This window comes from Sceloporus undulatus, chromosome 6 (assembly GCF_019175285.1).
Source record: "Sceloporus undulatus isolate JIND9_A2432 ecotype Alabama chromosome 6, SceUnd_v1.1, whole genome shotgun sequence".
NCBI lineage: Eukaryota > Metazoa > Chordata > Lepidosauria > Squamata > Phrynosomatidae > Sceloporus > Sceloporus undulatus.
In genome coordinates, this window is record NC_056527.1 from 28,584,010 (window position 1) to 28,596,658 (window position 12,649).

The 12,649-nt window shown below is 39.7% G+C and overlaps 1 protein-coding gene across 2 annotated transcripts in view; it reads right to left on the bottom strand.

The window, feature by feature from the left end:
* Window positions 1-767: 767 nt before the first annotated feature.
* Window positions 768-12,649, bottom strand: part of STEAP4 (STEAP4 metalloreductase) — a 29,099-nt gene continuing 17,217 nt past the window's right edge. Inside the window, exons 2-5 of one of the 2 annotated variants that reach the window (XM_042475188.1) lie at window positions 6,299-6,772; window positions 5,144-5,671; window positions 3,981-4,145; window positions 768-2,358 (exon numbers count right to left, since the gene is read on the bottom strand). In XM_042475188.1, coding sequence (XP_042331122.1) covers window positions 2,080-2,358; window positions 3,981-4,145; window positions 5,144-5,671; window positions 6,299-6,751 — 1,425 coding nt within the window. In that variant the 5' untranslated portion in view covers window positions 6,752-6,772 and the 3' untranslated portion in view covers window positions 768-2,079. Of the gene's footprint in view, window positions 2,359-3,980; window positions 4,146-5,143; window positions 5,672-6,298; window positions 6,789-12,649 lie in introns of both variants that reach the window. The other variant, XM_042475187.1, reaches the window with a different exon arrangement.

Consider the following 12,649-nt stretch of genomic DNA (forward strand, 5'->3'; position numbering starts at 1 on the left):
TCCCTTTCTTTTTGGTTAACTTTGCTACCCCACAAGTTTGACAAAGTGGTCTAATTGCACATTTGTAGGAGCTGTGTAGCTCCCAAAGAAGCTGGACTTACAGAATTTCTTGGAATTAAATAAACTGATTTTTGGTTGGAGAAAGGATTGGCAAGAGAACAGATGGCACCTGTGTTTATAGGCTCGTCACATCATAAATGTCCTCCATTTGGTGCTCTTCCCTTCATGCTGGATAAAAGACAGCATGAAGATAGGAGCACCAAATGGAAAACCTTTATGGTGAGTGAATTAAATTGAATGTACTTCTACTTTTCTACGTGACTTCTACTTTCCAGCAGGAACAGGGGTGCTGATGAATAGAAACATCAAGGGAAAAGCCATGAGCAGCACTTGGGAAAGCTACTTTTTGGACCACCATTCCCAGAATCCCCTGGCTATCATGTCCAGTTGTTTTTGCTATGCCTTCAAGTCATTTCTGACTTTTGGTGATCCTAAGATAAATCTATCACAGGGTTTTCTGAGGCTGAGAGTGTGTGATTCACTCAACATCATCTAGTGGGTTTCCATGGCTGAGAAGGGAATTAAACTGTGATCACCAGAGTTGTAGTCCGATGCTCAAAGTACTACACCACAGCCCTAGTTATTATCCAGTCACTAGTGGCTAATCCTATGCTGGGGAATTGTGGGAGATGAAGACTAAAAAAGTAACTTCCCAACAAATACAAAAGTGGTCTTTCAGTCATGAAAACTCTGACCACAAAGAGAGATTGGTTCTTAAAATTGATTTTCTTTATTGGGATAAAATAAACAATGTGCATCAACAATGTTTGTATATAGACATTTTATACATGGAAAGAAGATATATTTTAATAGTAAAAATACAGTACAAATATAATAATGTACAGCAATGGGAAACAATGGATCTAAAGATGCTTCAGTGAAACCACTTGCAAATTACTGATTTAGGATTCATATAATCTTATTCACAAGTTTTTCTCCATCAGTAGTTGAACCACAATGATATATATGTACATTAATACAATGACTTTAGTGAGTCAATTTTAGTACAAATGGGCTGAGCAGTCCAATTCACATCTACAGCTGAAGCATACTTGAATCCAGAACAGCAAAGCCCTTTGGCCACTCCTTTATACAAAATGAACTGTACCATGAAAACTATAGCCCAGTTCTTCACAAAGTGGTGGTCAATAGATGTGAGAAAATACCTTGGAAAGATATTTCCTGCAGGCAGTTGTGTGTAATCTGTGCATAGATTGTCCTGTGTGCCATTAAATATTTGCATATTTATGAATTTGGAAACCATAGCAAATTCTGTAATCTTTGGCATCCCCACAGTTTGTGGTTGTTGTGTGCCCTCAAATTAATTTGACTTATGGTGACCCTAAGGTGGGATGCTCTTGGCAGAATTTGTTCAGAGGCCTTTGCCTTCCTCTGAGGATGAGAGTGTGTGACTTGCTCAATATCACCTAGTGAGTTCCTGTGACCAAGCAGGGATTCAAACCCTGGTCTACCAGTATCCCAGTTCACTCAAACCACTACACCACTCCAGCTCTGTCCTGATAGGGGGATCTAAAAAGAATAGGATTCAAACTGATTTATTGTCATGTTTTATGTCATAAGCCCTATTCCTAGTTAATACTTTTAAACTGATGAATGTATTATTCCACTGCTAAATAGGTTTCCTTATTACCCAGTGGAAGTAGGAGATAGACAGCAATGGTTTCCTCCATTCTGAAAGCCAGAAAAGGAGAATTCATTACTGAAAGAGAACAGCAACCAGATAATGCTGAACTGTAGCCAAATATTTCTGGTCTTTATGTTACCAAGTAATTATTTAATTTTCAAAACTCAGCTTTCAATGTGTCTTAGTTGTTTGTTCTATGGTCATTTTTAGCTGTTTCCTATGTACATGCAGACAGCATACATCTCACAAGTGGGCTGCAGTCAACAAAATTTTGTGTTAAACTTTGTTGGCCTTTAAAGCACCACTAGATTCTTTGTTGTCATGTGAGTACAGACAGGTATGTAAGTGCACATTTTGGTACAGATGCTGGAAACTTATACTGCAGATGTTTCTTTGGCTGTTTGGCCATTGTTTGCCTGTTTTCTGTATTTGCTTTTCCTCTCCCATCCCTGTCGAATGTCAGTCAGTGGTCTATCGATACATGGCAATATTAGAAAAAACTTCATGACCAACACGATGCAAGGGATAATGAGAGAGAGTATATAAGCTGCAGGAAGAAACCATGGATATGAGTGAGCATTCAAGAACCTCTTCCCACCATAAACCAGTGTATGGGCAGTGCATAAAACCAGTGTAAGGTATCCCAGATAAGACTGTGGAAAGAAAGAAAAAGAGAAAAGTATAAGATAAACAGTAATGTTTCTAGGCATGCCCTGAAATACTATTGTGAGGCAGGTGAGGCAAAATCAAAGAGCATTCCATTATGTTCTTAAAACATTACCTAAGAGTGTATTTGCACTATAGAGTTATATCAGTTCCATGCAAATTTGGCCCAGAACAGACTGCTGGTTTGCGGTTGTCTGGGGCCAATTTTAAGGTTCCATATGCTCCAGAACCCTAACATGTATGGATGATGCCATCTTTACATGGCGCCGCCCATACATGGCATGCGTGCATGACGCCAATGGTGCACTGATGACGTTGCCCCTGCATGCCAAAAAGAACCCAGTTTGTAAAATTGTGAATTTTAAACAAAGAATTTTAAATATGGATTTTTAAAATATGTGTATGTCTTACTTATCCTTTTAAACTGATGTGTGTTTTTAATCATCCGCCCGGTACACTCAGGTCTGCTGATGTACAGATGTTGTACATTTGTTATTTTGCTGTTTCCCGCCTTGTGATGGTTTCTTGGGCCCACTGCATAGGGAAGATTATTGTATCTTTTTGGATTAATGTCCCAGAAGAGCTTCTCAAAACTTGTTACTTTAGGAAATAAGCTAGCCTGGTATATTTATTTCATTTCATTTCTATACTGCATTTTCCCCAGAAAGGGATCCAAGACAGTTCATAAATTAAAAAAAAATTACAATAAAAAATTAGAAACAATTAAAATCAACTAGCTAAAAATAGGATAAAATGACATGAAAAACTTACAAAAGTTAAAACAACATATCTAAGGCACACACTCCATATAAAAGCCTTCCCAAGATGATAATATATTAAAAGTCTGCTTGTAATAGTGAGAGTTTTGTGTGGAGGCTTGAGTTTAAATCCTACTGAGTCATGGAGCTCTCAGGGTGACCTGGGCCAGTTACCATATTTCAGCTAAATGCATCTCACAGAGTTGTGAAGATAAAAAACAGCAATTGGTGCTGGTGAAAGACATTGAAATAATTAAACCTGAGAAGAAATTGATAAAATGCACAATAATGAGAATCGATAGATGACTACATTTATTTATATTATATCTGTTTATAGTTATTTAATTACTCTACTTCTCTTTAATTCACTGCAGCTTTCAGTCTTTTTTTTTAAACCAAGGATCATAATTTGCTTGACTCTGAATAGTTTAAAACCCCACCATGATAGCAGTACAGAATATATGTACAACCCATAAAATCCATTTGCAGGAGTAGGGCAACCACAGAGAAAGTCTTGTCTCCAAGAGCAAGTGGTTTAGTATTTCAAAGTGAATGAACGTGGAAGGGAGTCTTCCAAAGAGCTTGGAGAAGTTATTTTTTGGATTTTGCAGAGAGCAAAAGATTGAAATAATGCCCCTTCACATGAAATAATGCCCTTCCACATAAGGCAGAAGGAAATACACTTTCTCAATTATAGATACAGGATAGAATACTTTATAGGGAGGCCCTCACAGGTGTAGTGGGTGGCTTCCACTAATCCCATGTGCTACTTGGTGGGTCTGCTTTCCCCACCAGTATACACAGGAACTACATTTTAGGATAAGTTGGTTTTCTAGCTAAGAAGTTCTTACCTGTACAAATCGAAACTCCCTCCAGTTGACGCTGTTGCTGACAGAGGGCAAGGATGTGATTCCTAAAAGGACGAAGAGAAAGAACCCCAAGATACCCAAAGCAACGTAAGAGTCACTGATCCAGGCTCTCTCGATATTCAGCGGATCTGTTCTGTTGTTATGTGCCTTAAGATGGGGAAAACATATAAAATATTTTAATAGGCAGTAGCTCTAAATAGATTGAAAATAAATGTACAGTGAGCCCTTGGTATCTGCTGGGGTTTGGTCTCCCCCCACCCCCACTTTTCTGGATACCAAAATCTTTGGATGCTCAAGTCTCATTAAATGCAATGGCATAGTAATATGGTCTCCCATATATAAAACATCAAAATCAAGGTTTTCTTTTTGGGATTTATATCTTTTGGAAATATTCTCAAGTTGTGGATGGTTGAACCTGTGGATAAAGATGTGAAGTTGAAGGCTTTCATGGCCAACATCCATAGTTTTTTGTGGCTTTTTCGGGCTATGTGGCCATGTTCTAGAAGAGTTTCTTCCTGACATTTCACCAGCATCTGTGGCTGGCATCTTCAGAGAATGCTTGCCTGGAAAGGACTTGGGTATATATATTGTGTGACCTGGAAAGGCAGGAGTGATTTGCACGTGTATTGTTTTGTTGCTAATGGCAAGCCTCAGGGTGGGATAAAGAATCCATGGATATGGAGGGCTGACTGTATTTAATTATTTGTCACATATATTTCTCACTTTTATTCCAATGGGGTCAAGGTAGGTACATTGCTCTCCTTCCCCCTGCTCCCCAAACTATCATCACAACAAGCATGTGAGGTAGATTAGACCGAGCGTGGCTGAGCCAGGGTGACTAGCTGACTGTTGCATAGACTCTTTGACTGTGAAGTAGCCATTGCAGAAGTGGCTCAAACCATTGCACAATGCTGGTCCCTATATCTCAGTATCCTTTGGAGTCAATTTTATTAAATGAATCTCTCCAAAACCCAGCCATTTGCAATGATGTACCCTTAGTTAATGATGACATCCTTTAGTTAAGAAATAAATAAAGGGCTGGCAGAATAAAAACATCCTGGTTTTTCTAATCCACGTATGCATCTGTTTTGGTGGTTAATTAAGGTATTACACAACCTTGTTTTTTGATTATGGTATCAGCTTACCTGGTCAAGGGTATAACCACTGATCCTCCATCTTACATAATATCGAATAGGGATGACAAGTGTATACAAAACATGTAAGAAAGCATAAGCCAAGGCCACCAAGCCAAGTTGCTTTCTGCAAAGCATCCACTGGTCCAGCCAGTTTGGGAAACGACTGTATTTAGTGCCTCTGTATAATTGGAGAATAGCAGCAAAGATCCCAGGCAAGTAAACCAAAGCGAGAAGGATGAGTGCCACAACAGGGCAAATCCGATTCGGGATGCTAATGGCAATAAAAAAGGAATAATCTTTGTTTTTTGTGATGTAATTGTAGACCACATCGCGGATTATGGAGTACAATAAGAAGAATGCGCTGAGACCAAGGGAGAGCAGGATTGGGTATTTCCACATTGGAAAAAGTTGCAAAGGGTAATCCTCAATTTCCTTTGCTGCTAAAAGAGAACCCTTATCCACCGGAGTGAGACCAAGGCTTCGAACAATTTCCATCACTTTTTCTTTTGACTTGTTGTCATTTCCACAGACAAACACCTGCAACATTAAAATAAAATAAAATAAAATATGTTTCTTCTTTATTGCAAAAGTTTTTATTCAGTATCTCTGACCTCAAAAAGAATCTGTGCTTAAATTGCCAGAAGTCCAAACCTTTAACCTCTTTTAATGGCCAATACTTTTAAAGCAGTACAGATTAGCCAGAATGTTGGCTGAAGCTGGGACTGTCAGTCAAGTCCAGAGCTTGGGGAAAGTTACTTTTTTGGACTTTTATCATGTGATAAGCTCTTTGTCTAGAGTGAGGAAGAAATATTTCAATGTGCAGAACTCAACACAACAAAAATATTCAGGAGGTGCCTTAGCTCTGTAATTGTTTCCTGGCATCAGCTCTGCAATTGCTTTCATGCCAGCTCAACATATTTTTGTGTACCCAAGCCTTTTAATTGGTTCATTTTTGTGTCGTGTAGGCACTGTCTTCATTCATTTTATCATAATGATGTGTCTTTTTTTAAAATGGCATTGTGCCTTATTTTAATCAGATCAAGAATGCTCTACAAATAGTTTAATAAGTAATATGGAAACTATGGAAAATGGAATAGGGTTTTCTCCACCTCAGCATCATTGTTTCTCTCTAAACGCGAGCGTCTTTTGTTCAGAATTTCTTACCTGTCTGCTTGCATCCAGGCCACCTGACTGCAGAGCCCAAGCTGATACCGTGTTAAATGCTTTCACCACTTTGCTGCTTGGCATCAGCTGGGCAAGATATTCAGCATTGGATTCTGGATACTGGTTTGTTTTGAGGTTGTTGCTCACATCCACTAGTACTTTCCCCTGGAGAGCTTCCCTTAGGCTTTCAAGAAAGTTGTAGTGTGCTCTGTGGACTGCTATAATGATCACGTTGGACATCTCTGCTGCTTCTGTATGTGATAATACTGTTGCACCTTCTGGGATCAGTCCAGAGGCTTGAGGATTTCGGCTTCCAAATACTATAGAGTAGCCACATTGCATCATCTTGTATCCTAGAGATCTTCCAAAATCTCCTGTGCCAAAAATGCACATAGTCTCTTTCTTACTAAGTAAATCTGAAGGAAGTGGAACCATTGTGTTGTTCATCTCCATGAAGAGCAGGAATCCTCTTGCCTGTTAATACACAAAACTGTGCGGATAAAGTTTATATAAACATTTGCTAGGAATAAAACAGCTTGGCATTATTGTCACCTAGCTCAGTCTATTCTTAGCATTCACTGGATACACACATTCACACACACACCAATATAGAATCATAGAATCATAGAATTGTAGAGTTGGAAGAGACCACTAGGGCCATCCAGTCCAACCCCCAGCCATGCAGGAAATCCAAATCAAAGCATCCCTGACAGTTGGCCATCCAGCCTCTGTTTAAAGACCTCCAAGGAAGGAGACTCTATCATCCTCTGAGGGAGTGCGTTCCACTGTCGAACAGCCCTTACTGTCAGGAAGTTCCTCCTAATGTTGAGGTGGAATCTCTTTTCCTGTAGCTTGTTCTGTTCTCTGGAGCAGCAGAAAATAAGCTTGCTCCTTCCTCAACATGACATCCCTTCAAATATTTAAACAGGGCTATGATATCACCTCTTAACCTTCTTTTCTCCAGGCGAAACATCCCCAGCTCCCTAAGTTATTCCTCATAGGACATAGTTTCCAGACCCTTCACCATTTTAGTCACCCTCCTTTGGACACGCTCCAGTTTCTCAATGTCCTTTCTGAATTGTGGCACCCAGAATTGGACACATGCTATATTCTTTGAATACACATAGGCCAAAATCGTATTATTAGTTCTGACTAGAATACATTCACTGAATCAGTGGCTAGCCCTGGATATGTTTACAAGACAATATTTTGATGCTGCAAAATATTATTATTGTGACACCAAAGGTATAAGTTCATATGCATGTATAAGGGTTGCTAGGTCAAATAAGGAACAGAGCTCCTGTTCCTTTAATGGTTATGAATGGTTGTGTGAAATACATAATTTTAGCAGTGGTTGTTTGCAAGGCTAATTGGGCTAAACACCTTGTGAACATAAGGGGCAGGTATGGAATACTAGTGAGGTGATTTTGGATAGTCAAACCTTTATTCTTGGAACTCTTGCTGCACTTTTGCTGCCAAGGTTTCATCCTATGGAATCCTGGGGTTTGTGGTCTGGTGAGGCACTGGAGTATTCTGGCTGAGAATTCCAAATGCCTATCCTTATACTGCATATCCCAGGATTCCATGGAACAGCACTATGACAGTTATATCTGAATAATGCAACTATAATTCTGTAATATGAATGGGCGTCTGGATCTGTAAAAGCTGTGGGAAAGTAGTGAGCTGAAACCAGAACAGAAAATATTAATCCATATTCACCAAACAATGCCTTTATACTGTAGAAATAATGCAGTTTGATACTGCTTTAACCGCCATGGCTTCACCCTACAGAATCTTGGGATTTGTACTTTCATGAGGCACTAGCGCTCATTTGCAGAGATGGCTAAAGACCTTGTAAAACTACAAATGCTAGGAGTCCACAGGATGGAGCTACAGCCCTTAAAGTGATATCAAATTGCAGTTCTCCAATGTAGATGAACCCTATGTCTTACTAAGGTGTGAGAACCTCAAAGGGCATTTTCTATCTTGTTGTTGTGTACCTTCAAGTCATTTCCAACATATGGAGACCCTAAGGCGGGATTTTCTTGGCAAGTTTCTTCAGAGTGGCGTTGCCATTGCCATTCTCTGAGGCTGAGAGAGTGTGACTTGCCCAGGGTCACCCAATGGGTTTCCATGGCCAAGCTACAATTTGAAATCTGATCTCCAAAGTCATAGTCCTATGTTCAAACTACTACACTGCATCATACTACACAGTAAGATATAAGTTAGTCCTTTGTGTATAAGGGATGAGACCCACTTTGTTAGAAATGTCTCTCTTGCTAAGGAAAGATAATACAGTGGGCTCTTGGTATCCACTGAGGTTTGCTTCCAGGACTCCCTTGGATACCAAAATCTGTGGATGCTCCGGTCCCATTAAATACTGTGGTGTAGTAAAATGATATCCCTTATAAAAAATGGCAAAATTATGGTTTGCTTTTTGTAATTAATTTAAAAAAATATTTTTAAGCTGTGTATGGTTGAATCTGTAGATAAGAAGCCCATGGATACAAAGTGCCAACTGTATTTGACAGATTACTCTTGTTAAAATATTGCATTCTTTTCATTACAACATATAATTCTATGAAGTTAACTTCCAAGGAATGAACTTCAGACCTCCCAAAGGACCCACCGGTAATTAGGTGGGGTAGGCAATTTCACTTCACTATTTGAGTTTGCTCTCTCTGGCACACAAGCCTTGAGTAGCAGGCTTCTGTCATGTTAGAAAAACCTTCTGAAGATTTTGGTGGCGTCTCAGGAGATTCAAGTGGAAGAAACTCTCCAGTTCCCTTTTGTAGGTTTTGAAATTCAAGACGAGAGAGATGCTTGCATTACATGACAGGTTCCTCTGAACATAATGTCGGTTTGGGTGCCCCACTGAAACCGCTGAGTAGATTTTTGTTTAGTAAAGGGTAATATCTTTGTGGAACTCCATTCTTGTGAATCACACTGACATGGGTTTGTGGTTTTTATAGAAGCTTGGGGATCCTCTCATTTCCTAGTATCTGGGCTTATTATAAGTACACCTATACTTCAGTTGACTACGCTTCTTTTCTCCCTGAGGACTACATATATATATATGTGCAAAGTCACAAAGCAAATAGTTTTATCTAAGAAGATATTCCCTGGTGTCTTCTAAGATGTGTGGTAGAAATAAAGAGATGCAAAGTTTGATTCGTTCTGTATGAACGCGGCAGAAATAACCAGCTGTATTTTACAGTTCTAATCTGTAGCAGGCTTTATGCAAATTGTTCTCTTTAAAACCTTGCAAATTAAGCTCGCTGCTCGGCACAGAGCTTGCAGTTGCTTCATAAAAAGCATCTAATGTGCACTAAATGCTGTACACAAAGAGAAAGATTGAAAGTGCACAGCTTGGAAATGTTCCTGTTTAGGATGAAGTCTTCCAGAATCTTTGAGACAGCATGGCTGATGGCCAAGGTGACTGAAGGAGTCTGAGAATATAGTCCAGGAAAGCAACATTTCCAGGCTTCACAAAAGGGGGGGGGGGGGGGGGCTAATTATTTCACTCCTTCTACCTAGGGCCCAGTCACACAATATAGTGCTACATGTGTATGTATGTACATATGTGCCTTCAAGTCATCTGTAGACTTATGGCGACCCCATGAATTTCAAAGGGTTTTCTTAGGCTTTAAATACTCAGATGTGGTTCTGCCAGCTCCTTCCTCTGAAATGTAGCCTACAGCAACTGGTACTTGTTGATGGTCTCTTATCCAGGTACTAACCAGGGCTGATCCTGCTTAGCTTCCAAGATCAGACAGGATCTGGTGCCTTTTAGGGTGTCATATTCCGCTTTAATGGCAATGAAAACATTTGTAGAATCCTGGGATTTGCAGTTTGGTGAAGGAGCAGGCTGAGAATTCTAGATGCCACTGCCTAAACTACCAGTTCCATGACTCCAATATTTTATTGATTGATTGATTGATTAAGAAATTTATATCCCACCTTTCTCCCAAAATAGGATTCAAGGTGACTTACAGTAATTTAAAAAGAGAGAACTAAAACACTGATTGCCAAAGTTAAAAAAATTATTAAATATTACTAATATTAAAACATAAGTTAAAAACAGCATGGTTAAAGCCAATTAAAACCATTCAGACATTAAAACAGCACACCACAGGGCACAAGTAAAATTCATCAACCAAAAGGCTGGCAAAATAAACTTCCTTCACATCCTGGCTGAAGGAAAGAAAAAAAGATATTCTGTTGTTGAGAATATCTTGTTGAAACATGTCACACATGCTTCCTCAGCCTGGTGTACTCCAGACTACAACAACCACCATCCCCATCCAGTACCAGGTAGATGAACAGAAGGCAATTTGAGAAAAGCCCTGGTGAACTGTTTTCGACAGGTTGACTGCCTGCTTTACCATTAGATGGCAGTATAGGTTTGTCTTAGCACCGGTTTGCTTTTACAGACTGGATAATAGCTTCTTGGAAAAAGGAAATACTAAAGAAATTTATTTAGTTTTCTTATGGGGAATAAACCTGATAGAAATGCAGTAAATAAGTGAAACCATGTTTACTGTGTACTGTATTTTTCCTAACTATAGCTCTATTGCTTTCCTGTTTGCCTTCCTTGTTCAATAAAGACTGGAATAAAAAAAAAGGGTTGAATATAGGGGCAAGTATGAGAGCCAGTGTGGTGCAGTAATTTGAGCAATGGATTATGACTTTGGAGGCCAGGGTTTCAATTCCCATTTGGCCATGGAAAGCCACTGAGTGACCTAAGGCAAATCAGACTCTCACAGCTTCAGAGGGCAGCAAAAGCACACTCCCCTCGGAACAAATCTTGCCAAGAAAACCCAGTGATAGGTTTGCCTTAAGGTCACTATGGCAGAAACAACATAGAGGCTAGGGATGTAAAAGTTTATCACCCGGGAAGCAAAGCGCCCAAATCCCATGCATAACTGTGGTTTAAATCCAAGGCAAATCTCGCATGAGTGGGGTTGTTTTCAGACATGCCATGCAAATTAAGCATTGATGCGACATTAACCTGTACAAAAAGCGGCAAAATTGAACCACTTTTTAACTTCGGGATTTCCTCAAAGTTAAAAAGCGGTGTGATTTTAACCCTTATTGCATAGGTTAATGTCACATTAATGCTTAATTCAAGCAATGTAGTCTGAAAACGATCCTGCTCTTGTGGGATTTCTCTGGGTTTAATCCCCGTTTTGCACAAGATTTGGGTGCTTCCCTCCCATGTGATAAACTTCTAAGTATACATTTTTCAAGTGCTGGCAAAGTCATGGAGTGATGGGATTGCTTCAAGTGGCAGAATCTGAGAGGAGGCAGCAGTAACTTGTCAGCTGTTTCTCCAGAGACCCCCTAACCTTTCCCTCAATTGGAAAACAATCTACTCTGCATCTCCTAAATAAGAGGTGGTAATCATGTGGCCCTCCTGATCTTTTGGGCTGGAACTCCCAGCATTTCTGAACATTAGCTGTTTTAAGGCTGCTAAGACTTGCAGTCCAACAATATCTGGAGATATCATTCCCATCCCTGCTCTAAACTAACCTGCTCTGCTACCTTCAGGCAAATTGTAAGCCCCTGATATGTTAGCCAACATGGTGTAGTGGTTTGAGAGTTGGACACTGGGAGACCAGGGTTTGAATCCTGGCTTGGCCATGGAAACCCACTGGATGATCTTGGGCAAGTCACACTCTCTTAGTCTGAGAGGATAGCAATGGCAAACTCTCTCTGAAGAAACTTGCCAAGAAAACCTCATGATAGGTGGGCATCTTAGGGTTGCCATAGGTTGGAAACCGCATGATGGCACACAACAACAATAACATGTTAAGGCCACCATGTTAAAGCAAAATTTCCAGTCCAGTTAAGATTTCTATGCAGAATAAAAAGGTACCCCATCTTGCCCTTTGACTCACGCAACAAAATGTCTTTGGCTGACCCCAGTCAAGATGCTTCTATTTGGGGATGTCACTCTTCGCTGCATTATATTCACTATTCTAGGAATATCTCTTTGTGACCATCCTTGGCAGTTTCAAATGCAAGCCAACATGGAATGGAACCTTTGAATTTGAACTCAAGACTTGTGTATGAAAATTTTTGAAATGACTCTCCTTTCACTACTATGGCCTCAAAGTCTGAAGGACAAAGAAGGAATAATAAGACTAAAGGAGAATAAGAACATGAGATAATTTGAAGTTGACGAGACCTTGGATCCTGAATTATAGCACCATAGTTCTACTTTAACTGCCATGACTACATCCAGTGAAATTCTGTGATTTGTAGTTTGGAGTAACATTAGAACTTCTGACGGCGAATGCTAAATAATTTCAAGATTCTGTAGAATGTTGCCATAGCAGATAAAGTGGA